The sequence below is a fragment of the Phalacrocorax aristotelis genome, chromosome 10 (assembly GCF_949628215.1).
Source record: "Phalacrocorax aristotelis chromosome 10, bGulAri2.1, whole genome shotgun sequence".
NCBI classification, from domain to species: Eukaryota; Metazoa; Chordata; class Aves; order Suliformes; family Phalacrocoracidae; genus Phalacrocorax; species Phalacrocorax aristotelis.
In genome coordinates this window covers 8,473,754-8,501,538 of record NC_134285.1, presented here as the reverse complement: position 1 = coordinate 8,501,538, position 27,785 = coordinate 8,473,754, and the positions used below count along the sequence as shown (strand labels likewise).

Sequence of the window (27,785 nt, the reverse complement as noted above, 5' to 3'; positions counted from 1 at the left end):
TTGATGGTTAAGAAAAAAGGTGGCAAATGTGTCAACTGGATTGGATAGGAATTTTAAATGTCTTCAGATGGCAAGTTCTTTTGAGGCTCTTTCGGCAGTATAGACTTCATTTTGCAAGTTTGGTATATTAAGTAATGAAAAACGTGGCTATTTGAGTGACCAACACAGTCTAGAGGATACAGTGACTGTTGTCTTCGCACTCCTTCAAATTCATAGCCTGTCACAGCATGCCCCCCTCTTGCAACTTCTCTTACTAGGATTCATAGCCTCTTCAGGGCCACGACCTCATCTTGGCTTCTCAGGCAGCCTTGTTGGGTTATCAGTTCCCAGGATCCTTGGCACTGAAAGGTCTCAGTCACAGGCACTGGAAACTGTAGTGCGGAGATACCATGCTAACTGCCACAGTAGCAACGTTGAATGTCATGCAGGCTACCTTACTTGTTTTCTTGGCCATATAAAGTATTTTTACATTTCTGTTACTCGAGATTCCTTGGTTGTATATGCAGTAACTGTATTTGCTAGCATTTAGCCTGTTTTATAATGTAATCCAAGTTGCTCTATGTCCCTTGCTTTGCAGAGCTGGGCAAGGAGCAAGAGAGGTCAGTAGCAGTTCAGTGATTTAAAGCTTTTAAATCCTACTTTTCCTTTGCTGGTGTTAAAATTGGTTTTAAAATGGTAAACAGAAAGAAACAGTCAATAATTTTCGATAAGTAAACCCAACCCCTCCCCCCACACCCCACCATATTAGTTTGCTCAGTATGTTGGTAGAGTCTTCTATGAATAGTTAACTGTTCACTGTTAAACATTGTAGAATGATGCCAGGTTAAAAATAGTCGTAGCTGGCTTATTAACTTTAATATATTATTCAGCCCTGTGTGGCCAGCATTCTGTCGGCACACCAAATCCTCTAGTGGATTGACATAATTTATGAGTAAAGGAGAGTTATTCAAATGTGGAAGTAGCATGTATGTTGTAAGGCTGATTTGCCTATCCAATTCTTACAGAAGTTCAAGTCTTGCAATTCCCTGAGCAGATGAGATCAGCAGGATGCAGTATTTGCCTAGAATGCTCTGTAGCTTGCTTTAGGGATGTTGTTGTTAGTGGAAGGTGCCTGCCTGCTGTGGTTGGTTCGTTCTTTTGTTTGGGGTTTTTCTAATTAGTGGCACTTGAAAACATTATCTTGAAATCAAAAACGAATTTTTGCAATGAAAACTTCTTAACCAAAGAGTTCAACAAATCTGTTTAATAATCACAGTCAATATCAATATGAGGCAAATAGTAGATATAGTAGTGGTGTGTGATTTAAAAAAATGAAGGGGGGGGTTGACAAATGATGACAACTTCAGAAAGCCTGTCTGTTGGGTTCAAAGACTCTTGTGCTCTCAGAACTGTTTAATGTTTCTTAAACTTACATATGCCTAAACAACTTTCTGATGGTATAGGTGCTCTAGACCATACACTACTTCCAGGCGTTTTAGTGGTAGTGACTGCAGGTACTTCTACTGTGAAGCAACATTGATAGAGGGAAAGCATGGGAAGCATTCTTGAACAACTAAGAACTTCAAAAGGAGCAGTTATGTGGTATTGTGTGACTTGGTGGGTAGCTCTCCGACTTGGTAGAAAGTGTTCAGTAGATATAATTTGGTAACCCCTTTACGCTTTTAAAAACCTGTTGTCAGCTATTTGTTTGGGTGTTCATATGAACCAAATGTGGAATTTGCACAAACAAGAAAACAACTGAAGAGTATTACATGTAAATGTGCCCCCAGCTTCTGGCTGCTACAGAGGAAAAGCGTATTGAGACTGACCTACAAAGGCAGCTGAACTGATCCTGACTATAACTGAGAAGGATGGGAAAGAAAGGCAAAATCTAGTTCTTCATGGAGTCCTAGAAGAGGAGGGAAGAGGCAGAGTGCCAGAGGAACTTGGAGAGGAAGTGGAGCCTTCCTCAAGCATGATTATCAAGCTTTTATATTTAGGTGTCTGAGCAGTGAATTTTACAGAACTGTACTTATTCAGATATGTATAACCTTTGCTAGTTACTGTGTTAAAAAGTCTGATAAATGGCCATTTTATGGCTTATAAAATAGTATGGGAATAGTACTGATATATTGCTACTGTCTGCTTGTAGGCAGGGAAGCATCATAGGATAATTCAGGCTAGCAAGGAGCTTCCTGCTCAAGGCAGTGTCAGCTTGAGGTCAGAACAGATCTCTCAGGGCTTTGTCCAGCTGAAAACATCCAAGGATGGAAACTGGCAGTCTTTCTGGGCAGCCTGCACTTCTGCTCCAGTGTCCTCATGTGGAGAACAGTTTTCCTTATACTCACTCTGAACTTCTTGTGTTTCAACTCTTGCCTGTTGTCTCGTATTGTCCCTCCATGCTCCACAGTGAAGAGCCTGGATCAGTCTTTAATAACTCCATATGTACTGGACAGCTGCTATCAAGTACTCCCAGTCTTCCTTTCTCCAGGCTGAATGAGCCCGGTTCTTTCAGTCTCTCCTCGTGGTGAAATGCTGTGGTCCCCTGACTATCTTGGTGGCCCTCCACTGGACTTTTTCCAGTTTGTTGTCTGTCTTTGGGGCAGCCAATACTGGACACGGGATCTAAATGTAGTCTAACAAGTGCTGGGTAGAGGGAGATAATACCTTCCTTTGGTCCTGTTTACGCAGCCCAGGATGCTGCTTGCAGTCTTTGGCAGGGCACACAGGTGGTTGATGTTGAGTTTGCTGTCTACCAAGATCCCCAGGTCCTTTCCTGCAGAGGAACTGCCCAGTCCTCAGGCTGTATTGTTGCAAGGGTTTTTTCCTTTCTAGGTGCAAGATTTTGTATTTGTCCTTCTGGAGTTTCATTATGTTCCTGTGGGACTCTTCTTCCAGCCTGTCCAGGTCCCTCTGGATGGCAGTCCAGCACTTGAGTGTATTCATTGGTTCGTTCAGTTTGGTATAAGCAATGTCCTTCGAAAGCAATACCAAAAAACCTCCTCGTTTACATTTTTAACCTTTATTGTAGCCTTAATTAGAATACAGTAGGAAAACAGAACCAGTATGTTTCATGGTCCTGGATCTAATACAAGTTTGGTTTCCTACAAAAATGTGTCTACATGAATTATTTAGTAAACAAGGGGTGCCACACAGCACTGCTGTTACTAATGCATTTAAAAATTAAAAAAGTAATTCCTTGGTGTGTTTCAGGCAACCTAGGAACTTAATCCACCTGGGACAAACCCTAATTAACCAGTTGCTGTTTTAATGAATGAGTTTTGGACAGTTTGACTTTCTTCAGGTGTTTGCTGCCACCTAGAGTCAGTTAAGCTTGGTATTTTGTGCTTGCGTATATTCAGCTACGCTATTGGGAATCTGTCCATAATGCACGCTGTTCATTTTATAGTTCTTTGGAACTCTGCTCTAGTAAATCTGCTCTGGCAAGGTAGAAAGGAGGGGGTGTGTTTATGTAATGTTTATGCATATGTACATGAGCCAGTACGATATTAAAGCTGTAATTGTAAGTCAGAATAATCTTTCAGGAAACATTTTTAAAAATGTAATTCTGTAGGATGCAAATACTTGAATGTTACCTAATCAGTAGCTAAAAACAGGATAAAGAGAATGTAATGAAGGCTTCTACGACATTAAACAGTATTAGAAGTTATGCATGCTTTCTCACAAGGTGGTACAGCTGCCTGCAGCGTAAGTAGTATGTACAAAGCAGATGAAGATGGAATAGGTGCTTGTATGTACTGTAGAATCTGTGCATGTTTTAAAAAAAATAGTGAAGTTGTTTTACGTAGGAGTAAGTGTCTGCTTTTAAGTCCCATTGCTTCTTATCTTATTAAATGTAACCCAGGTTTGTGACTGTCCAGCCAGTCATCTCAGCTATCACTGCACTGGTAGATTTTAATGCATCGACAGACAGCTACTGCTTGAACTACTAGAACTGTAAATTGTTATCCTCAATTAACCATGTTAAGGAGGAATAAGATGCTTCAGTTATTGCTCTGTAATGTACGTGAGCACCAAAGGAACAGGAAGTTTAGTGATCTTCAGTCTTTTCTGAACATCAGAGTGCTTTTTAGGCAGTATAAAGACTTATTCTCTGGCCAATCTCAAGAATTCCCTCCAGTCTTCTTTCTGGCCCAAGATTTAGGCAAATAATGGACCTGGACAGTTAAAGCCCAGAATGTTATGCTGGTGAAACATGCTGTGATGTCATATGTTGTGCAGTCTCAATATAAAAATACCCTCTGAAATAATTTGCTAAATGTACAGAAAGTCTATATTTTAAATAACAAATATAGGAATTCTGGATTAAAAGTCCAACTGTGAAAGTAGGAACAGTAATGGCATGAGAAACTTGTTCTTTTCCCTTGCTTGGATTCACTTACTATAGCCTTGCTTTTCCTAAATGCTTGACAACTTCCAGTTATTTCCCCTCTATTTCAAAGCTGTTCCTTTTTTAAGTAATTTATGGAGTGCTTCTATGGGCTCATTAATTTTGTGGCTGTTGTCCAGCATTGCTTAGGTTCAGTAAAACTGCTGCCATCCTCTGAATTCTTTGACTGGAGTGGGGTGTATTAAAGTGCTGCTTTATATATATATCTAAAGCTCTGGTGAGCTGGCGATGTCTGAAACCCTTTTTCTAGTCTCTCCCTTCCATCCTGTTGCAAATTCCAGACAGTCAGCTTTGCTGATTTGGAGCACTTGAAAACTCATCTCATTTAAAAGCAGAAACTTATAAAACTGTTTTTTAATGAAAAGTATTATTGTACAACAGTTGGATTTTACATGGCAGTCTGATCTAGAATGTTAATTACTAAATGATTTGATTAAAAACCCTTAAAAGGACAATACAACATGCCTTAGATGACTTCTGTAAGAATTCTTACAGAGACTGGAAGCTTGAAGAGATTTTTTTTTATTAAGCACAAATGTGGTTAATAAGTAATGTGGTTAGTTGGTTCTTCGCTAAATATTTTTCAGATTCAATCAACATACAAGGCTGATAAGTATTTTTAACTTCTTTTACAGGGTGACCTAAAAACATATATCTGCAACGAGCAGGACCACATTAAAGGAGATTCACAAATAATGCTGCTACAGAGAATGGCGTGTGAGATTGCTGCTGGACTCGCTGTAATGCATAAACATAATTTTGTGCATAGGTATGCTTTCCAGATAAATTACTTCTAGTTATGACGCACTTTAAAATTCATGCAGATGTTTTTATTAAAATCCGTGTGTATTGAAGATTGTGTTTTAACAAACTTCCATCTAACTATTGCATATCCTATCTCATGAAGGTGTGATGCTTATGAAGATGCTAATTTCACTGCAGTGGTGTGATGTTACAGCTCCCACCTGGCTGAAAGCTGATCACCTACTTGGGTTCTGTGCAGCTCACAGAACACAACCTACTGCTAAGCCAGTCCAGAAGATGTAGTTGTTAGATTAATTCTTGGCCAAGTTAAATTTGTTTTTATTTGGGGGGGTGGGGAATGTTAGAATTTTGTTAGAATGAATCTTACCTGCTATGTATTTGTTATAGATTATAGCAGTTTACAACCTCTGTTTGCTAATTGGTTATCTTTACTACTAAAAATGGGAAACGAACAAACATGCTTCCTTTCTAATGCAGTAAGGCAGAAGCTGACTTTAGATGAAAAAATCTCACTGAAGCAAGTGTCCTCTCACTGAATTATTGCTCATGTAACCTTTTAATCTTCAGTAATCGAGGTAGTCAGATTTAGAAGAAATTGCAATGGGAGAACAATTTTGTTTTAATTGGGGGGGGATGTGTGGGAAAATGCTAGATTTAATTAAAAAATAAAAGTTAATGCAGCTGATACTGCTGCATTAATATAAATATTAAACAGTACTTGCTCCCCAAACATGGCTTACCTGATGAAACCTTGGCTATCACAAGATAGTTTACTTTATTTTGGTTTTATATTGGGTTAGTCTCTTTGCTGTTGAAAGAGCATTTGCATAATCCCTTTCAGCAAGTTAGGAACTTGTGCTAGAGCTTATCAATGCCCATCTTGCTACTTGGAGAAAACAGAGACTTTGTGTTCAGGGAGAAGCTGGACTATTAAACTGAAGTCTTAGAATGGTGCAGGTGTAAAACAACAGCAAAACCCTGAGAAAAGCCCCAAGCCTGGACTCATCTGGTGGCTGATGGGCAGAGCTATTCTTTTAACCTGTTTAATAATTTCAAATGCTTGAAGGTGGTGGTAACAATTGTCCCTGTCAAACCAAGTGATCACTGTTACTTGTATTGCAGCAGCATGGCTTTGGAGGTATTACATTTAACAGAATTTTTTCAGTGAAATACAGTTAAACTTGATAAATAATGATTCTGTGGATCTGCAGGATTCTCATTGTAAATGTTTACTTCTAGCAACACTATCCTGATGCTGTCAGAGTAAGTGGTAAAGCTCCAGCATCAGTGATTTTGTTGTTAGTGGTAAATTCAAGCAGCTGAAATTTCATTTTCTCTTCCAGGATATTTATTTAAATAGTATAAAACAAGTTGGAAAGCTTTTGGGCATACTTGAGGGCTACAAATGTATTTCTGACCTTTGTAGTTCAATGACTCTGGAAAGGAAAAATTTTTCTTCTTTCTTTGAAGTAGGGAGGCTGGCTTTCAGACCGTTTGTATTTCAGAGACTTTTAAGCCACACAGAAGCAATAGTAGAATTCTTCCAGTGCATTTAATTGCCTGGTACACTTCCATGAAACTGAGAAGCAAAATATTTGAGCAATTAGTCTGTGGAGCTCTTTGCTGTTACACCTACTGTTCTGTACTAAGCATGCAGCTTCATTAAACGTGCATAAATTTCCGAGTTTGCATGATGGGTTTTCTGAAACAGCAAGAAGCAAGAAGGTATTGTTACAGCAGCACTACTGGTTATAAGTACTTGTGGTCTGATTTATGGTGGAAACTTAGCAAATACATAACTTTGGCTTTTTTGGAATACTATCTGTCATTCTAGTTAATGTGTAATGCATGGTTTTGTTATTTAGAGGAACTTAACTGAAGGTGTAAGATATTACGAGTTGCTTAGTATCATGTCGTAAATTGTGAAGTATTTAAACCTATTGTGAATTGTTGATAGATTTTGCTTATGACAATTAAAATGCAAGACGTAATGAAAGGTAAAGAGGGACCTACATCACTCTAGCATGTGAACAGCCTAAGTAATCTACATCATAGGATTATTAGTAGAATGAAATAGTTGCATATAAATTGTGTGTAGTTTGAATGCTTAAGAGTATACTTCACCACTCTAGAGAAGTGACAACATTTTGAACTTTTTTTATAAAGACAGCATAATAGGCTAGGGCTTGTTGTATAACATCTTTAAACGCAATTGCCTTGTCACTATGTTTAGTTTTACTTGGATTCCAGAACACACATTCTGCTCGACTGAGTGGCTCTAAAATGATTCTCTTTCGAAAATGTGGGAGGGCCTAAGGCAAATCGTAGCCTTGTGGCCACAGAACAAATCTTGTCCAGTAAGTCTACTGAAAGGAGAGACCCTATCAGTGTTTGGTTGTGTTTTTTGTCTGAAAGTGATGAGCGTTTATATAGAACTATGGTGTCTGCATGGAAGGCTTCTTGGTTTGGTCTCATTTTTTTATTTGTTTCCTTTTTCAGTGACTTGGCCTTACGGAATTGCTTTCTTACATCCGACTTAAATGTCAAAGTAGGAGATTATGGTATAGGATTCAGTAGATATAAGGTAAGTTAATCTAGTCATGTGCCACTTTATTTAGAGGATTTGGGGCCTAAGGTTATGACAAGCATACTTCAAAGTTACAAACTGATACTAGATTGTCCTTTATTTGAATAATGGACTTTCAAAGTCTAACTGGCAAATAACCATAGCAAGCTCACGTAACAGAATAGATGATCTTTCTAGAGATGAGTGGAGTTTATGCTTGTAGATGTAAGCTTATGGTTAAATCTATATTTTTTTAGTTCCTATTTACAGTAGTCCTAAAATATGCACCAAAAGAAGGAAAATTTCAATTAAATTTCTTAATGAACATGTTCAAAGTATTTAAATGTATCAAGAGAGTGAAAAATTCAAGGCGTTAATAATGTTTTCTGAGTACCAAACCTTAAACACGAATGGGATTACTTTTTAAATTCTAATTTTCTGCATAGGGATCACATAAAACCATATTAAGGAAAGGACTGTCAACTTCTGGAAGTTGATCCAATGTTTGTTCAGTCTTTTTCTGTGTTTTCATCAATAATTTAGGAAGATTATATTGAGACAGATGAGAAGAAATTTGTTCCTCTCCGATGGACTGCACCTGAGTTAGTAACAAGTTTTCAAGACAGACTGTTATCAGCAGAGCAAAATAAATACAGTAACATATGGTATGTAGTAGGCTTTAAAATAATTTTAATGAGATTTGTGAACAAGTTTTCAAGTGTTGCACAAAGGAGTAAATATTTAGAGTTAAAATTAATATTGGCCTGATGCACTGATCTTTTTATTTTATCAAATGTACAGTAGGTTAGTCTCGGCAGACCTGAAACCAATCTTGCTTTGTAAAGATGCTTAGAAATCTGTTGAGAGAGCAGTTAGATTAAGAAAAAAATGTTCAGCAGAAGAATAGGTGTTTATACTAATAACAGTAATTACTGTAAATTTGCCAAATGCCTTCAAATGTTTATAAAGGATGGAAATGGTAAATAATTTTTCCAGTAATATAATAGCAGTGATGATGACATAAAAAGTTGATCCCACTATAGCCTGATTAAGTTCCATTGGTAGGACTGTAGCATCTTAATTTCTTGCTGCAGCACTTGAGGCCTGCAGTTAACTATCCCTGCTACCAAAGAACTTATAGAAAAAGGCTAGTGAAATCTTGAAGATCAATTGCTTTGAAATCAGAGTTCCACTTCAATTCTCAAGCCCTAAGAAATTTGGATAATGGAAATTGGGGCTTGGGCTAACATTTCTGAAAACATTGTTAAATTGCTGCTTTTATATTCTAAGGATAGTAAGTCGTAAACTAGGTTTTATTTGCTGATGTAAAGGTAGGGCTGCAGAAAGCAAGTGGGATAGAAATTATCCAAATTCTGACTGCCTTGCATCTTTCAAGCAGGCTTCCTCAGATAATACTGCTCATCTACACTACAAGCAGCCACTGTCTTTAAGATTTCCGACTTGAATTTTAGTGCCTTTTATACAGAGCTGCTTTGAATGTGTTTGGACTAGATGACTTCCAGAGACCCCTTCCAATCTAAGTAATTCTACTGTAATGCATGCAGAGCCAGTTACTTTGTATTTTGAGCAAGAAAAGGTTGCCCAGAGATCAGCGTCAACTCTAATAACTGAAAATGTGATTAGTGTTGTATACTGTATGTATACAGCACTGAGCAGAAGAGGTGGCTTCTGATTACTGCAGCTTGAAAATAAGTAATTTTATGAAAACTGAAACAAAGACTGGTTTTCTAGCAGTTTGATCCATAACTGCAATTTCTGATGACAGCTTTTCCTACCGTTGGACTAACCAAAAGGTTTATTCATCTTGCTTCTCTAAATAGGCATTTTCTACTTCTTTAGTATGTGGGGGTTTCTTCCATAGTTGAATCATTTGAGGCCTCTTGTCCTTTGTTGCCTTCATCGATTGGTGTTGCCTTCCTTGTCATTCCCTCCAAGCAACTTTATTCTTGAGGTTTCTAGCATTGTCAGATAAAATGAGTTAACAGGTTTTGAATTAGAACCAATGAGAGTGGTGCTTGTTTCTTTTTGCCAGTTATGCATAATCCTTACTTTCTTAGACAACAGCTTTAAAGTAGTTCTTAGAATGCACAGTCATTTGCTGCTCTTTTTCAGGTCCCTGGGTATCACATTATGGGAGTTGTTTGAGAATGCTGCTCAGCCTTACTCAGACTTTTCTGACAGGGAAGTCCTAACCCATGTCATAAAGGAGAAGCAGGTTAAACCCTTCAAGCCACGTCTGGAGCAGCCATACTCTGATAGATGGTAAACTTTAAATGTTTTTATTTATTCTTAAAGCTGTTGAAAAAGTTCTCCTAAATTACTCAGTTCTCTTGAATATATTGAAATTGCTACATGGAATCATGCTCCTGGCAAAGAAACCCTACATAAAAGTAAAAGGAGTTGCTATAGGTGGAAATTCCTGCCAGTGATGTTAATTGTTACTCCCTAGCTTGTTAGATACCTGAATTTTATAAATTCATTTTCAGTGTGAAACCTTTTGAAACATGTTTCTTATTTGTATAGGTATGAAGTTCTGCAATTCTGTTGGCTACCTCCAGAAAAGAGACCAACAGCAGAAGAAGTGCACAGACTTTTAACTTACCTTCGCATGCAAAGCCAAAGGGACTCAGAAATTGATTTTGAACAGCAGTGGAATGCTCTTAAACCAAACACCTCAAATAGAGAAACAAATCATTCTGCATTTCCAATCTTGGATCACTTCACAGGAGATAGACTTGGCCATGAGATGGAGGAAGTTCTTACTGTAACTGAAACAAGCCAGGGTCTGAGCTTTGAATATATCTGGGAGGCAGCTAAACATGATCATTTTGATGAATGTGGTCATGCGAATCCTGACGAAGCAATGACATACACAAGTATTTTCTTTCCAGTGGAGGTTTTTGAGAGGTCAATCTCAGAGCAAGGGTCAGGAGCACAGGATGGAGCTAGTCAAGAAGCATCACTTGCTGTCCCTGGGGTGTTACCTGTGTTTGATGCACACAAGCTTTCTGTTGGAAATGACTACTATATCCAGTTAGAGGAAAAAGGAAGTGGCTGCAGCATGAATTTTGATAACCAGTCAGTTGTACTAACTACAGAAGTTGATCATCCAGAAGCTGTACAAGAAAAAAGTTCTCATTTCATGGTTCTCAGGGATCTTGATGTTGAAGAATCTAGCACTGATGGGGACTTCTTCCACTACAATACAGATTCTAAAGAGGAGTTTGTGCCTGCTACTGGCAGTCCAGAAAGTCCTTTCCAGAATATCTTTAATGACATTGACAGATCAGAAGAATTGACAAACAGAAAAATACTTGGGTTTGCTGAAACAAATGATATTCCTACAGACTTCAAACCAGCTGTTTTAAACTCGGACATGGATGCGAGAAAGGCAGTAGGCCTTTCTGAGAAGGAGCATTCTAGTCATGCTTCTGAAAACGAAACAGTTTCCTTATGTGAAAACAGCTCTAACCAGTCTGGCTTGGTAACTTTAGAAGAACTTTCTGATAACTTCATATTTCTTCAAGAGAAAAACTTATTAACGGGGTTATTGTCTAACAAAACCAGCAGTGGTTTTGGGCAAAAACCAGAGGATGTTCTAAAAAGTATATTAGAAACCTCAAATAAAAACTCTGTAGAGCCTGAGCCTGTAGTGGCTGAAAATGCACAGGTCTTTTCTTTAATACATGAAAGTCTTAGAACAGTGAAAGATGAAAATTTTAACCCAGTGACAATGAATAAGGATCCAAATTCTCAGTCTGAGACTACTGTAGAGATGCAGGCATTCTCTAGTCCATCTGCAGCACATAAGTCATGTGAGAAGCATGCAAATCTTTCTTATTTGAAGGATGAGGGAAAACACTTAAACGTGGAAGTCAATGAAGTCATGTCCTGTAACATTATCCTCTGTCAAGAAGAGCTATCCAATAATGCCAAAAATAATAATGTTGGAAACAGTCCATATTATGATGTTGCTGTTGAAACAGATGAGTGTGATGCACAAATAAACCAGGGAATGCTTTTCAAGTCTGCTGAAATAGCTGTTAGTAGAGAAAAAGGTAGTGGTCAGGAAGATATGAAAAGAAACTTGCAAAATAAGTCTGCCATATTAAAAAAAGATGAATGTTTATTGGGGGAAAAACAAGAAGCATCAAATCACTTTGAGAACTGTAAGGATGTTCCAGAAGAGGTCACCTTAATTTCTGTTGCTACTTCAGATTGCACAAGTCAAGATAGTCTTTTGGAAGACAGCCCACCTCCTATACAAACTGTAGAACAAACCTTAGAGACACCTGATTCTTTGGATTCTTTAGATGTAAATGAGGCTTTAGAGTCTTTACAGGCTCAAAGTCCTCAGAAACTTTTGCCACCTGATAAACCTGCTGACAGTGGCTATGAAACAGAGAACCTGGAATCTCCAGAATGGACTTCCCATATCACTGTTGAGGATGCTTCTAGTGTAGATACTGCTCTCTGTGTTGTCAGCGAGAGCAACACCAGTGCTTTACCTTCTAATCCAGTCATAATTGTTTCAGAAGCAGCAGCTTGTTTAGATGCAGTGAACAGCAATTTTGAAATAACCCCAAAGGTTTTTCTGGGTGGAAATCAAAACTCGTATAGAGACTCTGCCTATTTCTCTGATAATGATTCTGAGCCAGATAAAAAGACAGAAGAGACTGTAAATCTGTCAAGAGAGACTACGTGTGCTGTTTCCTCAAACAGAGGAGAGAACAATACCGAAGAGGATTACAACTTTGAAGAGAGACAGCAGAAGCGTGATGTAAGGAATTACCAGGATGCCAATAATCAAAATGCAAAACTAGAACTAAATCACAACTTAGAGATGCAAGAGATGGATGTAAGAATGCAGGGGTGTTCTGATGAGTGGGCTGACGCAACTCTGAATTCCCTGGAAATATCAATAGGAAGTAACCTCCGGGATGAAATAAAACTGTCTGAGACTTCCCGTAAGACAGTCTCTTGTGTTGGCACTAATACTTCAGAACTTCTTTCACACAGAGACTTAAAGTCTGTGCATAACATACACAGTCCTTTAGATTTGAGTAACAGTGAGAAGTCCTTCTATCACATTGAAGGACAAAAACTGAAAGAGCCAGATATTGAAGGAAAATACCTCGGCAAACTCGATGTTTCTGGAATGCTTGATTTAGAAGATGGTGATGATGCAGATGAGGAAGATGAAAACAGTGATTCTGAGGATGACATGAGGACTTTTCATATGCATAGTCTGAGTTCTGACAGTGAAGATGAAACTGTTCATCAAGTACCTGAGATACTTACTGACAAGGATGATGGAAAACATCTGAGAAGCTTGTTGAAACTTCCAAAACCTCTTAATGAGAGCCAACATGAGCATTGGAAAAATGAGAAAAAGGCTGTAACATTCTTTGATGATGTGACAGTCTATTTGTTTGATCAGGTATTGCTTTTTTCCCCCAATTACTAAGTAAAGCTTTTGTTGGTTTGGGTTTTTTAAAACAAGATGTAGTATAGCTTAATATTTGTGGACACATTGTTAAAAGATCACTTGTCTTGGCAGGGTTAGATCTTGTTTGTGATGTGGGTAATTTTTTTTTCTTTATATACAAGGGAAAAAAAACTTTTCTTGGCTAGATACAGTTGTGTGCTGCTGGTAGAATAGCAGCCCTAATTTGAAGTGAAGGAGAGTTTTGCTTTGGGCAGGACTGGTTGCCACATTCTGAATCTCCATTTCTTTTGGACCCTTGACTGCATGTGCTGAATGAAATACCATTTTTAATGATGCCTCTATGATGTTTACAAGCTGTATTTAATTTGAATATGTGAGACAGCATCATTATGGGCCAGATCAATTTATTTTACCAGAATGTTGTTATAACTTTATAGAAGCAGTTTATCTGTTTAATGAGTTTGAATACTTCGAGTTTAAGTTCAAATGCCTTTATAAAAAAAAAAGGGGAAAAATCTGAAAAACCAAACCAGAGCCAAACTCTGAAACTTGTGTTAGTTAGCATTAAGGTAAATTTACCGTAAACCATAATGAGAGATGAGAACAGTATTTAGATGGTAATGCTACTTTTTATTAATCCAGTGTGATTCAAGTTCAGTAAAATACTGATCTGCTTATAAAATTCAAGGTTACCTTTGCTTCCCGACCTGCTTTATCAATTTTTAACTTCTGTAACTTGATACAGAGGGGATTATATTTTAACATTATGGCAACTAAACTAGTACAGTGAGTTTAAAAGAACAGTCACATTGTCAAGCTTTGGAAACGTTATGATGACGCACATTAATATTAGAGATAATTGTGTTTTGGAATAGAAAACATAGGTGATATATTTGTGTTCAGGCAGTCTGTAGAATAGTAATCCTTTTGTCAGAGGGGAAGGAAAAAATTAGCTGTGTTTAAACTGCTCTTAGTTGTTGAACTCTTTACTTATTATTACAGTAACTGATAGTGTTGGCTACTTCAAATACCGGTCATACAAAGTCTGTCTTTTTATCCTGAAGCATAATTAAAGGTTAAAAAAAAAAATGTTGGGGGATGGGATAAGGCTTTATTAAATAGAAGAAAAACCTACCTGTGTCATGCTGATAAGGGAACTGTTTTTAATTGTTCCTAGACACATGAAACCTTTTTATATCATAAATAATATTCAAATAGTCATTTCCTGCATGCGTCTTAGTGTAGACTTGATACAACTTCCTTCAGAAATAGAAGTTAGTGCATATGCTTAATCTATAACCCAAAGTTTTGTTGTGTGGTAATAACTTAAAGTTTACAGACCATTTAATTCCATAGTAGATTTCATATGGGGGGTGGGGAAGTGTATTTTTTTGAATGCTTGTATCTGTAGGCATGGGTACGTTGTGTGTACAAGAGAGTTAAGTTATTTTATTTGCCTTAGGAAATGCCAACTAAGGAGCTGGGAAACCGTGCAGCAGACTTGAATGGCGAAGGCTCTCGCAGCACTCCTGTTCCATCTTCGAGTTTTAGTTATTTAAACAGATTTGCAAATTCAGAAAGCTCAACAGATGAAGAAGGTACTTGAATATATTTATATGCAGCAGGGGCTGACACTGTTTTATGCATAGTTTTTTAATGAAATGTAATTTAAATTGTGATTTGTAAATTTACCATACCATACTGGCTTCAGTTTTGCATCCTAAGCATACACTTCAGCTAGGCTTAGACAATGGTGTTACTGATTATCAAAGCTTGTGGTGTAATACTGGTTGTTCATATATTGCTGTGGCTAGGGTATTTTGAGAGGCAACCAAACTATGGATGACAAATCCTTGTGACACCCCAGGGCTAGAATAGAAAACCTACAGGTTTTGTTTTGGGTTAATGCAGTCTTCCAGGGGCTTGAGTTTAAAACTGTATATGACTTTACATTATTGTAAATTGTCTCTTTTCTTTTTTCTGGGTTTTTCTTCTGCAAGGTGGGGGTTTTGAATGGGATGATGACTTCTCTTCTCCAGAGCCATCCTTTATATCAAAGGCAGCTAATAGTCTTTTTAGTTCCAAACCACCTCTTCAGTCATCAAAGTACTTCTCTCCGCCGCCACCTTCCCGCACTCTTGATCAGAACTGGTCCCATTCATCCCCTTATTCCAGATTCTCTATCTCTCCTGCAAACATGGCAAGCTTTTCTCTTACACATCTTACAGATTCAGATATAGAGCAAGGAGGTAAGTGATTTAGCTACAATAATGATTTTAAAACTAAAACCAAAAAACTTTATGCCAAGAGATAAATAATAGATATGACAAACCTTGTTCTATTTTAAATATGTAATTTAGAAATGCATTTTTAACACTATAGAAGTTATATCTGGTCTTGTAGTTCAGTTCAGACATAGCTTTCCATTTAGATTGAGAATATTTGCATCCAAGCTGCTACAAACTTGCAGTTTGATATTCTAAGGAACACTTACAAAACAAGCTCACTGGTTTTGAGTTCAAAAAACCCTAGTGCTATATTTATATAAATGAAATCTGTGTGGTTCTTAAGCACTTCTGTATAGCTGCCACACTATGGCAGTTGAATAATTCTCATTACTGCACTGTCAAAGTCACAATTTTATTGTCATTGCATGGGGTGAGTATGCTAGGAATGTGTTTCTGCCATTGTTGTCTAAGCTTATTTTACAGTTCCTTTCCATATTGCTTTTTAGAAAGTGCATTCTTGACATTCCCTCAAGAATTGCAGCATGTTTTCTAGAGCTGTGATGAGGATAATCTCTTTTAGAAGAGCCAAACAATCTGTTCATAGTAATATTGAGTGCTGGCAGTATTTATTAACAGCAGCTTTCTTGTCTGTAACAAAAAGCTTTAAGCTTTGATACATTTTTGAGGGTTAAGAGAATCAAAAGTAAGCAGACTTGAATCAGTTCATCGTATTATCTTGATAAAATGTTGAATTATTAAAAATATTATTGCTGAGCCTTGCTAATGGATAATGTCTGTAAAAATGTAATCGGTGTTTATATAGAGTTGTATTATTCTTGTATTGTGCTTATTGATTAGATAATGTTTGCTGCTTAGTAACTTACAGATAAGAGATATTATTTTGGAGATCCTACATTGCCTTGCGTGTCCTAAAAAGTGACATTGAACTGTGTGATTTAAGCAGATGTCTGTGTATAAATGTACCGAATGTTTACAGTAGTTGAAAGCTCTAGGGAAAGATTAACCAGAACTTGGAAGTGCGAAACAGCAGAATGCCAAGTTCTAGGAAGAATCATAAAGAAGTGAAGGTTGTGCAGAAGAATCTCACTGTACTTTATGACTTTTCTTCTACTAATAGGAAGCAGTGAAGATGGAGAAAAAGATTAAAAGAACTAAAACTTCCTCAGACTACATATATAAAACACACAGATTTTGTCTGAAACTTCTTTATCTGAGCTCTGGATCCTCCTGGAGTGACGCAGGTAATCAAGAAGTACTGAAGAATGAAAGTAAACACTGAAAGCAATGTTAAATCAGGACATTAATTTGAATGTGTATTTAACTTTGTAATGTATTTTTAAATCAGTGCAATTTTGCTTTTCATTGAAAGATGATTCTGCCGCTGTTTTCAAGTACTTGAAGTATTTTTCAGATAACTTAAGAAACAAGTAAAGCAATTACACTACAGTCTGGTTTATGTATGAGATTGTATCATATTCTTTTTATATTTTTCCATGTAGTTCATTATCTATTTGAACATACACCTGTTGTAGAATTGTGTATAACTGTCCTGTGCAACAGGTGGTTGTGTTGCTGAAACTGTATGAATGATAGTTGATCAGTAGTGAGCCATATTTATTCAAAAAGATATCACTACATATTACTTTGCTTATTACAATTGCACTATGGATTATTCTTCCTTTATTTCCTGATGGTGTACAGAATCAAAATCTTAAATCTTTCAAGGAAAATAAGACAAGTTGAATTGGCCCAGTTACCCAGTTTAATTTGTCCTTTTTGTAGCCTTTGCTATGCACGGTACTTGTAAAATGTACATAACTTCTGAGTGTTATGTTAGACTTGCTGAAATCTTATATTCAGTACCATTTCTAAATGATAATGATTATAGATTGATTGTTAGTGTTCATGTTTTATAGGAAACTGGAAAAGAATATATGATATACTCTGGAATTTTTAGATGAAAGAGATAATGTCTCTTAATTCCTGAATATGATCCTACTGACTGCTTTAACTGTAATAACATCTGACTATATCAGAATTAAGGGCCTTCCAGTTTTTACTACAATTTCTGCCTTGGAGAGAGAAGAGGAAAAATCGGTTGTACAAAACTATGGAATTTATGAATCTTATAAAAAGATTAATTTCAATAGACTGGATTTGGGCATGCTTGGCCTGTCAGTTGTACACTCTGAGTTTTGAAGCTCGCTCTTCTGCTGACTGCACATTGGGGCTGCCATTCAGAGGCCTGTGGTAAATCTACCTCTTGGTGATGTTTTGACAATTAAGAATTAGATTAATGGTTCACGTCCAATTTTGCACCCTTCATAAGGCCAGACCTATTTTAAGATGTCTGCGAGGCTCCATGGTACATCTTGAAATGCATACTGACCCGAAGATGCAGTATAGTAAAGTTTGCTCTGAAGCTGTTTGTAGGGAAGGGAATACAACATGGGGTTTTTTAACCTTCACACTCTACTATGCATTTAGCCAGTTTAATCTCTTAAACTGCTTGGGGGGGTGGAATCCTTAATTATTACTCCGAAGTGATTTCAGTTGAGAAACAAATCCCTGATGTCTTGGAATGCCTTATTGCAGCTGCAGATCTGTAGGTTACCTGGCTTTCTGTTTTGCATTTTAGTGTACTAAAATATAAATGTACTAAATTATGAAGTACTTTGTATTTTAGTGGCTATTTTGGCAGGGCTTCAGCATAATGGTGGTCCAAGTGCTCTTTGTTCAGATCCAGTCACCAGAGAATTTTCATCATGTGAAATATGGGAGGACTAGATATTTTCAGATGTGTAAAATTTGTTTTTGTATACCTCTGTTGCATTTTGATTTTTTAAAGTATATTTTAAAATTACAGAAATATGTTAGTTGCTTTTTTCCCCAGCATTATTTAGCCCTTAACCAGAATGGTTTCTATACTGATCAAAAGGGAATTATTTAGTTATAATGCTGTTTATTGCCAATGTATTGTTGACATATTTTTTTCTGATGAGGCACTCAGGTTCAGAATTAGTCAGAACTGTTCTTCAGTACGAAGTAAGGAACTGAATTTTTCATGGACTTTTCCCAGAACATTATTTAAGAGGCAAAGCCAAGTAGTTCTTAATACAGGCTTATAGTATATACTGTAGAGGGCTTAAGGAAGCTGTGCGCTACTCAGTCTTTTAAAATATAGGTAATAGACTTGGTGCACAAATTATTGCTTAGAAATTCCATAATTCCAACATTAAACTCTCTGATACAGCTAGATTAAGGTATCTCATCTGTCTTCCGTAATTCTCACCATACTTTAAGTATGGAAAATGAAAACTAAGAATGAAACTCCATAAATGGTCTGTAAAGAACGTGTGGGCTTATTCGCCTTGCATGGTGAAAAATCTACTATATCAGACCTGGAGTTCAGCCTTAATTTTGAATCATTTGATTTTAAAATATAGTCCAAGGTTAAATAAAAGCTTATGCTGCAGAATGTTACAATTTGGTTTTTCATTTTCTTTCTTATCATTCTGGAAAATCAGGTGTTTATCTTGCGCATCAGGAATTTCCTTTGCTTGACAGAAATCTAAGATTTTTATTCTTTACCTGGGTTTAAAGAAAATCTTACGTAGGAAGTGAAAGTTTACTCCTTTGTCCAAATGGACTAATCGCTAATGAATTGCCAAAGGAGCATCTTTTCCAAAATGAGCTGGGATGTGTATGGTACTAAAGCAAGGTAATGTCTCTTTTAGCTGTAGCATGAAGAGAAAGAAATATTTAAAGTTAACTCACATTACTTAAATGAGATGAATTTTAATTTCAGTAATCCAGTAGGCTGGATTGCAATAATATAAAAGGTTCTTTTTGGAAAAATTTCTAGTTAAAAATCTGATCAACTACTAGCAATATTTAAATATCTGCCTAGCAGTCAGTGGCACAATGAAGAGGAATCAGTAATTCCAACATGTTACACTATAATAAGGGGATTTGTTACAAATCATTCATTAAAATATATGTAATTTCTTGCACTAGCTACTTAAGCATGGTTTCCGTTTTAGAAGTACATGTATCTATTTTCAATGGTTTATTATGAGGACTGGTTACATTTTAATTCCTTCTCTAGTAGAATACCTTGATTGTCCAAATCTGAAGGCATTGTCTCAATTTGGCTAGTAAAGTTATTTAAAAGATCTGGTTTTCCCCACCTATGGAAGTTATTTAACAATGAGGGTCTGTAGTGAGAAGCCAACAGAGCAAGAAGTGTCCAGTTTTAATGGGAACACCTGTACTCTCCCAAATCCCCAAGCTGCAGGTATGTTGCATGTATAACTGCATTTGTGGAAACTGCCATTTTCATGGAAATGAGTGGATTAAACATTTTTTTCATATCCCAATTGATGCACTAATGAAAGCCATTTAAGCCTCATTCTTTTTATCAGTATTTTTAGCAGATTTTTATGTAGTACTCAATCTTATTCATGAGGAGGCTGGTTGGTAGAAAGACTTTTTTTATGATTAAGTACTATGCTAAAATGTCAGCATTGTCAGGTGTTAGTGACATGGCTATTTTTGTTGGAGTTGGTGAAAGGTGGAATCCAAGTATATTAGCCTTATAAGAAATAGCCTTAAATAAGAGTGTACGAAATCACTTCAGCTTTAAGTCATAGAGAAATATCCTTGTATGTTAATGGTTTTGGTACAAGACTGGAAAAAAATCTAGAGGAGAGTCAAACATCATATAAACTTATTGAAAATAAGTATTTGTAATACCAGCAGCCTGTTTTTCAGAAACTTGAATATGACTTACAGTTAGTTTTGTTTATGAAATTGTTTGAACTTGCACAGATGTAGGTGTAACTTAAATGATAAATGGTACTGATGTGTGTGTATATATAATGTTTAATTCTATTTGTAAATGAGAAACTATGTAACAAAATCATAGGTATGAGGTTTTCCTATTGTAATTTAATACAGGTATGAGGTTTATGGCAATATATCATAGTTAATGAAATTTCAGGTCACAATGTCTTTAAATTGTGTACATTTTTAAATTGTAATTTCTACTGTATATTGATTATCATGCATAGTGTGATTCAAGAAACTGCTTGTAATTTAAAAATATTTAATATTAAAAATAAAATACAGTTATATATTTATAATCTCTTTGTCTATGTTTGTTCATTCTTAAACAGATGCCAGCAATGGATCAGGTCCACAGTATAGTTCTGCTGTAAGATACGTTTGTTAGGGTCCAGAGGTTGAGAAAGTACCAAAAGCTCAAAGCTACAGTCCTGGCAGATGAGTCTACACTAAATAGTGTAGCTGCCTTTTAATTTCTTCTAATGTCACCCTGTGTGAACTGCAGGTAATGTGTATATGCAGTCAGTAGAGAAGCAAAATACAGTGTAATTCTGAAAACTGAATATTGCTTTTAATCGTAGAATTAAGCATCTGTAGGAAGAATGAAAATTTCAGAATTTTTAACTACCCTTCAGAAAACAAGTTAGTGTTTTCTCAGTATTAATTGCATTTATTTCTAGAAGATTTTACTGTTTCGTTGTGTGTTTTGGTTTTTTTATTCTAAGCACATGTGCTGAATGGACCTAAGATTGCCAGGTGAGTGTAATATTTCTGTGTATTGGTATCTTCTTTCACATGAAATTGAGACTGTTTCAGCCTGGGCACTCTGTGAGGCAGGAGGAGAGTTCTTGTTTTCCTTCTTAACCTGTTAACCATTAAGGTTGTGATGACACATGGCAGCAATGTCAGTAGCTAATGGAGGCTGTTGTGGCAGCCCCTGAGTGGTATCGCAGCTGTTGAGACCTGGGAATGAGAAACTGGTATCAAGGTGACTTAACTTCATTAGGTAAAATGTAACTACTGGGCTGAAATCTGACCAAGACAGTGGTCATAACCGAGAACAGATGTAAAAGATCCCATGGCACTACACTGGTCATCTTATATAAAACCTATTATCGAAGAATTCGAGCACTTGCAGTCTTTATCATCATCAGCCTTCTTGCAAGGATTGGAAGGGTTTTGTCTGTGGGCCTTTTCCACATAGGTGGTATAATAACTTGCACAGCTCTTGGCAGAATAAAAACAGGTGGCTTCCTCCTCCACCCGAGGACACTCCATCTGCTGAAGTAAGTACTAGGCTGTGCCCCCTCCCGTGGTGACGCTGACCTGCCTGGTGTAGCTTACTCGATACACACGCTGCTGCAGTGCCGGCTGAGCGCGCCACCGCCCCCCCCGCCATTTCGCTGTCACTCAGAGCGCCGTCTCCATCCGAACGCCAGCAGCCTTGTGCTGGGAGCGGGACGGGTATCGGCGACGGCTGGGGGGACGCGCCCCGCCGTGGCGGCTCTGCCTGGGCCTGGTGCTTCGCCTCTGCACGCCCGTCCCGCGGTACGGGGGCGCTCCTTTACCGTGAGGACCGTTATTTGCAGGCCGGCGGCTGAGGCGGGAGCCCCGGCCCGCCCTCCCGTCCGCCGGGCCCGGCCCGCCCCCGCCGCTAAAGCGACGTGTCGCGATGGGCGGCCGGGCGGCAGCGCAGCCACCTGCCCGGGCGGCGGGGCCGCCTCTGCCTGACGGGGCTCGGGGCCCGGCTGCTGCTCCACGCAGAGCTCCGAGCCCTGGCGGCAGCTGCAGCAGCGTCCACCCTCCCTCCTGTCAGCGCTTCCCCACCTTGTCCCTGGGGCTCGCCTCAGCCCGAGGCAGGCCCTGGTTCACCCACAGGCTCCTGCAGAGGGACCCTGGCCCAGCCCAGAGGAACGGCAGTGTCCCTGCTGCCCCCCAGACCCTCCTGCTGCTCCTGGCTTCCCACAGGTCTCTGCTATGTCACCTCTCAGGCCCTAGGCACCTCCTCCACAACTGGTGGCAGTGGTAAGTCACAGAGGAGGGACACCAGCCCTGAGAATGGGTGCAGAGGGTGGACAATTTGTTGGCATTTGGCTGCTCGCTCTCTTTCGATTCTCTTGACCACCTCAGTCTGTTGCTCCTGATCCCCTCTCCATCTCCACTTCCTCCTTGCACACTCAGGCTCTCTTTGGGGGTCCCAGCAGCTTGGCTGTGGCTCTGTGAGGTAGTTTCTCAGGGTAACAGCAGTGTGCAGCAGTCTGAAAGCAAAACTTGGCCAGCTAAGCACCCTCTTATCCCAAGTCATTCCATTTGCTTTCCCCCAGTGTGCAATTTTGAAGACTACTTTGCTCCCACAGTCTGTTGAAGCTTACTTTCTCTTGGATTTTCTTCCAGCTTTCTCTTCTGGCTGCCTCCATGAGCCTCCTCCTCACCAGGTCCTGCAGGCTGTTTGCCTTTCAAATGACAGCTGCTCCTTTCTCTGCTCTCCCCAACAGTGCTTTTTGTGCTGGCAAGGGGAAGTTGACTGGTCATTTTTGTGCCTGCCTTTACTTGTCTGTCCTGCAGTTATGTCTTTTCTGCTATGTGAGTTAGCCTAAGAGTCCAGAACAAACCCAGTACTTGCCTTTTGTCCTATTTTTCTTGCTTAAGATACATGTGTGTCTCTAGCACTTCTTCTAGGCTCCCACAACACAAGCTATTTGGTGCTGTTGTTCTCTCAGCATTTGTTGCCTGAGTGCTACCCTAACCAGACTGGCTGCTTTGTGAATTCCTGTCCTTTCTGGCAAAGTTGCCTCCCTGGTAGGAAGGAACCTGGGGATGGCCAGGATGGCCCCACAGGCAGAGACTGAGTCACTGTGAATGCCAAGCAGCTGAAGGTGTCTCTAAAGAAATGAGAGAGGAAGTGATATTTACTGCAGCACACCTGGGAATTGCTCACCACCTGCTCCAGCAAAGGCTGATATCTTATACTGGGACAGTCAAGCACCTGTGGCTGGTGGTGGGTTTTTGGTTTGGGTTGTTTTTTTTTAAATTGGCTTACCAACTCTCTAACTGCTCCTATGTAATAGCATCAGTATAAAAATGTTTTGTTTGTTTTTTTTTAAGACTGAACTGTTCTATCACTACATGAACTGGAAGAAAGTGGAAGGAAGCATTTTGGAAATAGTGTCTCAGTAACATTGATCATTGGTGTTAGAGTAAGGGTTGCTGTGAGGCTGCTGTCTTCAGATGTAGTGTTGGCACAGAATCTGGGCTGAGGGAGGGTAAAACTTCAATGCTGTCATCTGCCTTGCTAACTTGTGAGGAAGGAACATTGCTGTGTCTTTTTTGATAACCTGGAGAATAAATGCTGCTCTGCTGCTGTTGGACTGGGGCAGAAATGGCAATTAAGGCCCACCATTATTTGATTGTGCTTTTGTGTGTGTGGTGGGGACTAGCCCCGAATGCAGAGATGCTGAGGGTGAGAACGGGTTGCTGGCTAAGAGTTTCTGAGCCCCTCTATGAATTAGTGTGTCATGTTTCCCTCTAGTGGACTGCTCATAAATACAGTGAAAACCTATTCCTCCAAAAAGCAATTACCAGGAGTTCAAGGAGAAGTTACTGTCTGAGTAAGAGCCTGAGGGTTCTGTCTAATAGCCCACACATAAGCCTGCATACATACCATGAGGCAGTGTCTAGTTTCATTGTAACTTGTGGTAAGGAGAGCTGGGAGAAAACAGAAGTATGTGAGATCAAAAACCAGAGGCAATGTGTTATCAAATGTAATTGACCATTGTACTCCTGATATTTTTTGAGTAGCTGTTCACTCTTTCCAGCGGAAGACTGGATCAGCTTGGAGACGATGTTCTTACGTGCAGTGAGAGAAGAGAAATCTCTCCAGTTTGAGGCTTACTTATAAGAAAGTAGAGAGGTATCTATTTTTTCACTTGGCTTCCCATAGGTGAGGACACCATTAGGTGATTCACTACCTCCTTGTTTCCATGGTTCTGTTCACTTGGCCTCTGCTCCCTCTGTAACCTCTTCCTTCTAGCTGAAGGGGGATCTGTTTGTTGTTCTCTGTCATCCTGACTAATGGCATTCGCAACTTCTAAACTGACCATCACTAAAGAGATCCAATGATGGTTTTCCGGCAGTGAACAAGTAAACAAACATCAAACCAACCTGCATCAGATCATTTGTTCAGCATGGAACTGTGCAACAATTAAAGATATTGCTGTCGTATTTTTACAGCACATTGAAGCTTAATACCAGTACATCTACCAAAACATGAAGACTAAAACCAAAGGAAAGAAGCAAAGGCATGCTGTTGACAAAGAAGCATTTTCTGAGGAGTCAGCAATAAGAAAAACAGAACAGGTGAAATGTTTGCAACACAAAGGAAGGAGGAAGGGGGGAGACAAGGAGAGCAGCAAGATCACTACAGCCAGAGCCAAGCATCCTTGGAGCAATAAAGACAAGCATTTGAGGAGACTGGAAAGCAACGAGCGGGAGAGGCAGAGAATGCATAAGCTCAACAATGCATTCCAAGCTTTGCGGGAGGTGATCCCTCATGTGAGAGCTGAGAATAAACTTTCCAAAATAGAGACTCTTACACTGGCCAAAAATTACATTAAATCCTTGACCTCCATTATACTCAATATGTCCAATGGACACTTTCCAGCAGCAGAAGGGATGGGGGGAGCCTGGGTGTCCAAATTTTACCAGCATTACCAACAACAACATGGGGATGATGATCATGAGGAACATCTACAGAAATATTCCACATAGATTCACAGCTTCACCCAACACACCTACAGTTAGCTACTGCCATAATGTTTTTCGTTCTTGCATAATACATGTCAGTACATAGAGGTTTTAAGAAATTGTTTGCACCTCCAGCTATCCCCTACCTTTTCATAAAAAGACAAACAGGTAACACTCATGGCTATAGCTTATACGGCACATAAAAAATTACCTGAAATTATAAGAATCTTTGAGCTTAATGGTTATATTTGTGTGGTGCATCAGGGTCTGGAAACCTTATCATGCAACACTGTGGTTGACTTCAAAGTGAAGATTTAGTAACTTCTGAAAATTACCCTCTCTAGAAGGGTTGAGTTGAGCCCACGTCAGCTGATTTCACTAGAGCTTGTGGAGAAGCTTGGCTGTAGCGGTGTTCACCAACCTTTTGGTGACTTTTCTTATCTATGCTGCTGTGGAGAAACTTCAGATTGATGACAACATTTGACTAATTTGAGTGAAGTGGCACTTATGGAAAATTTGCCACCACTTCTCCCATTTCTCTCGAGTGTTTTGGATCTGCTCTGATAATTTTAAACATTACAAAGCATAAAAACTTTCCAAGTACTTGTTAACATAAACATCTACACAGCTTTCTCAGATTGTAAGCTCTCTAGAGTAAGGGTATTTTTTGCTCTATTTCCAGAGCATCCAGCCTCATGGACTTTTTCTTTAGTGGGTCTCTGTGCCATTGTGATACCAATGTTAAATAAGGGACAAATTACTTACTTTTGCCAAAACTATTATAAAAACGCTTTAATATTGTCATAAATTAGAATTAGAAATTATTTGCTAATGAAGCCTGTAATGTGATCAGGATTCTTTCTGCGTTAGTGCTAGATTCTGGTATTATAAAGCATAATAAATGAAGCAGGAGCTCTTTAAAAAAAATGGAAAAATGGGACTCTCTTTTCTCACCCTCTATGTTATTGCAAAAAGTTTTATGTCATCTGAGCAAACTCATCTCCTCTTGTATTCTCATACCTGAAGAACAAGCTGAGGTGCCCTCAGCTGCGTCTGTGTTGCATGTGGAGCCCCCTTGTTACAGCTCTGCTCTGCGCATCCCCGAGGCCCTGTGCTAGCAGGATGGCTGTTGCTCTGCGGCATGGACAGCAAAGGTAGAAGCTGGCACCTCATGCACCAGTGGGATCGATAACAGGATGTGGCGTGGTCCTTCTCCCTGCAAAGTAGGGTTATCCAAGGAGGAGCAGTGGCTGAGGAAGGATTTATCGGATCCATCACAGAAGGGTTATGCTGCACTGCATGGTTTGTAATGTGCTATTGATTTTGCTTCAGCAGGGCTGAGTGTGTAATGATTTCATTTGGGCTAAAAGGTAAGGTTTCCCAGATGGACTGGTATGGGATGTGAATTATTTCTCTCCACCATAGTGATCTACATATATGATGTAGAACAACGTAATGTTTTATACGTGTGGGTGCCTTACTGAGAGAGAAATTATTTGGAGCCTGACTCAGCTTGGGATATTCTTAGTTTCCAAACTGTTTTCCCACTGAAATAGTTGTGATTAGCCCTTCTAGTACTCAAGTGTTAATTAAAGTATTACTTAGTCTCTTATAGATTTGACTTGCTGTAACAGTGTTGTATCTTATTGACTTCAACAGCTGGTCCTTATTGGTAAAGCCCCGATGTATCTATTTATATGTTGTCTGATTATAATGGGGGAAATCAGTGCCACCAAGGCCTTGTCTTTCAGTTGTTCTACTTAGAATCTCTTCTGGTAAGAGAGCATGTTGGATGGTATTTGGTTATTTCTCGCCGTATAGGTCAGTGCCAACACGACCTGGTGGGTGTTGGTAGCACCAGCCAGACCTGTATGCGGGAGAGGCGTAGCGCAGCACAACAGGCTCGTCCGCCTGTGCCCGTGACGGTGTCTGGCCGTAAGCCCCTGCCAGCCGCGGGGCGGGGGGGGGGACGCTGGTGTGCACAGCCGCCCACAGCACCCGTGCCGTCGGTGCGCGGAGCTGAGCGCTGGGGCTGGTTGCAGGCTGTGTCAGGTAAATGGAGGTGGGTGTCAAAAGGCATCAATCGGATACGTGCAGTTTTACAAATGACCCCCCCCGCCCTGTTGGGAGCCGCCGGAGGTTGCCGAGGCGCCCCGGAGCCCGGCGCAGCACCCAGGGGTCCCTCCGAGCCCCCGGCGAGGGGCTGCGGGCAGCTCCTGTGGCGGGGCCTACCAGCAAGCCGTCGGGAGTCCCCGTTAGCGAGGCGGTAGCCGGGAAGGGGCGCGGCGGGGGGGGGCGACAGCCTGGCCCGGAGCGGTGGGCGCTGCTCGGCTGCGGGAGCAGCGCTGCGGGCCAGTGCCGTGAGGCGTTTTGGCGCGCTCCTCCTCGCGCGGGCGGGGCTGCTGCGAGAGGCGGTGCCTGAGGAGGGCGGGTCAGACACAGACTCCCGGGGCCGCAGGGCGCGGCAGCGCTGCCGAGGAGCGCTCGGAGGCCCCGTGAAGGGCTGCGGGGCGGGAGACCTGGCACGGTGTCGCGGCAGGGCCCGCTGCCCCGGGGGGAGGACGCTGCTGTCCGGGTGTAGGCTGCAGGGAGGGCTTGGGCCCAGCAGTGGTGGCTTCTAGTGGCAGCTGGTTATGGAACTTCGTCCTTGGAGGTGTTCAGAGACTGGACGTGGCTGGGAGCAACCTGACTGCACCAGCCCCGCGGGGGGTTGGACGGGATGACTTCCTGCGGGCCCTTGCAGCCTAAATCCTGCGG

General features: G+C 39.9%; 2 protein-coding genes across 2 annotated transcripts in view; both read left to right on the top strand.

The window, feature by feature from the left end:
* Nucleotides 1-18,922, top strand: part of LMTK2 (lemur tyrosine kinase 2) — a 42,743-nt gene extending 23,821 nt beyond the window's left edge. Inside the window, exons 7-14 of the mRNA XM_075105027.1 lie at nucleotides 5,026-5,159; nucleotides 7,655-7,739; nucleotides 8,265-8,386; nucleotides 9,855-10,004; nucleotides 10,266-13,182; nucleotides 14,654-14,789; nucleotides 15,192-15,440; nucleotides 16,558-18,922. Coding sequence (XP_074961128.1) covers nucleotides 5,026-5,159; nucleotides 7,655-7,739; nucleotides 8,265-8,386; nucleotides 9,855-10,004; nucleotides 10,266-13,182; nucleotides 14,654-14,789; nucleotides 15,192-15,440; nucleotides 16,558-16,586 — 3,822 coding nt within the window. The 3' untranslated portion in view covers nucleotides 16,587-18,922. The remainder of the gene's footprint in view (nucleotides 1-5,025; nucleotides 5,160-7,654; nucleotides 7,740-8,264; nucleotides 8,387-9,854; nucleotides 10,005-10,265; nucleotides 13,183-14,653; nucleotides 14,790-15,191; nucleotides 15,441-16,557) is intronic.
* A 3,266-nt stretch (nucleotides 18,923-22,188) lies between these two features.
* On the top strand, nucleotides 22,189-25,955 carry BHLHA15 (basic helix-loop-helix family member a15). Its single transcript, XM_075105025.1, has 2 exons — nucleotides 22,189-22,310; nucleotides 24,516-25,955. Exon 2 carries the CDS (start codon nucleotides 24,552-24,554, stop codon nucleotides 25,050-25,052), a length of 501 nt encoding a protein of 166 aa, XP_074961126.1. The 5' UTR covers nucleotides 22,189-22,310; nucleotides 24,516-24,551; the 3' UTR covers nucleotides 25,053-25,955.
* Nucleotides 25,956-27,785: the final 1,830 nt, after the last annotated feature.

Excerpts from the sequence above, each read along its gene's own strand:
- BHLHA15 (XM_075105025.1), top strand. The coding sequence starts at position 24,552 with ATGAAGACTAAAACCAAAGGAAAGAAGCAAAGGCATGCTGTTGACAAA.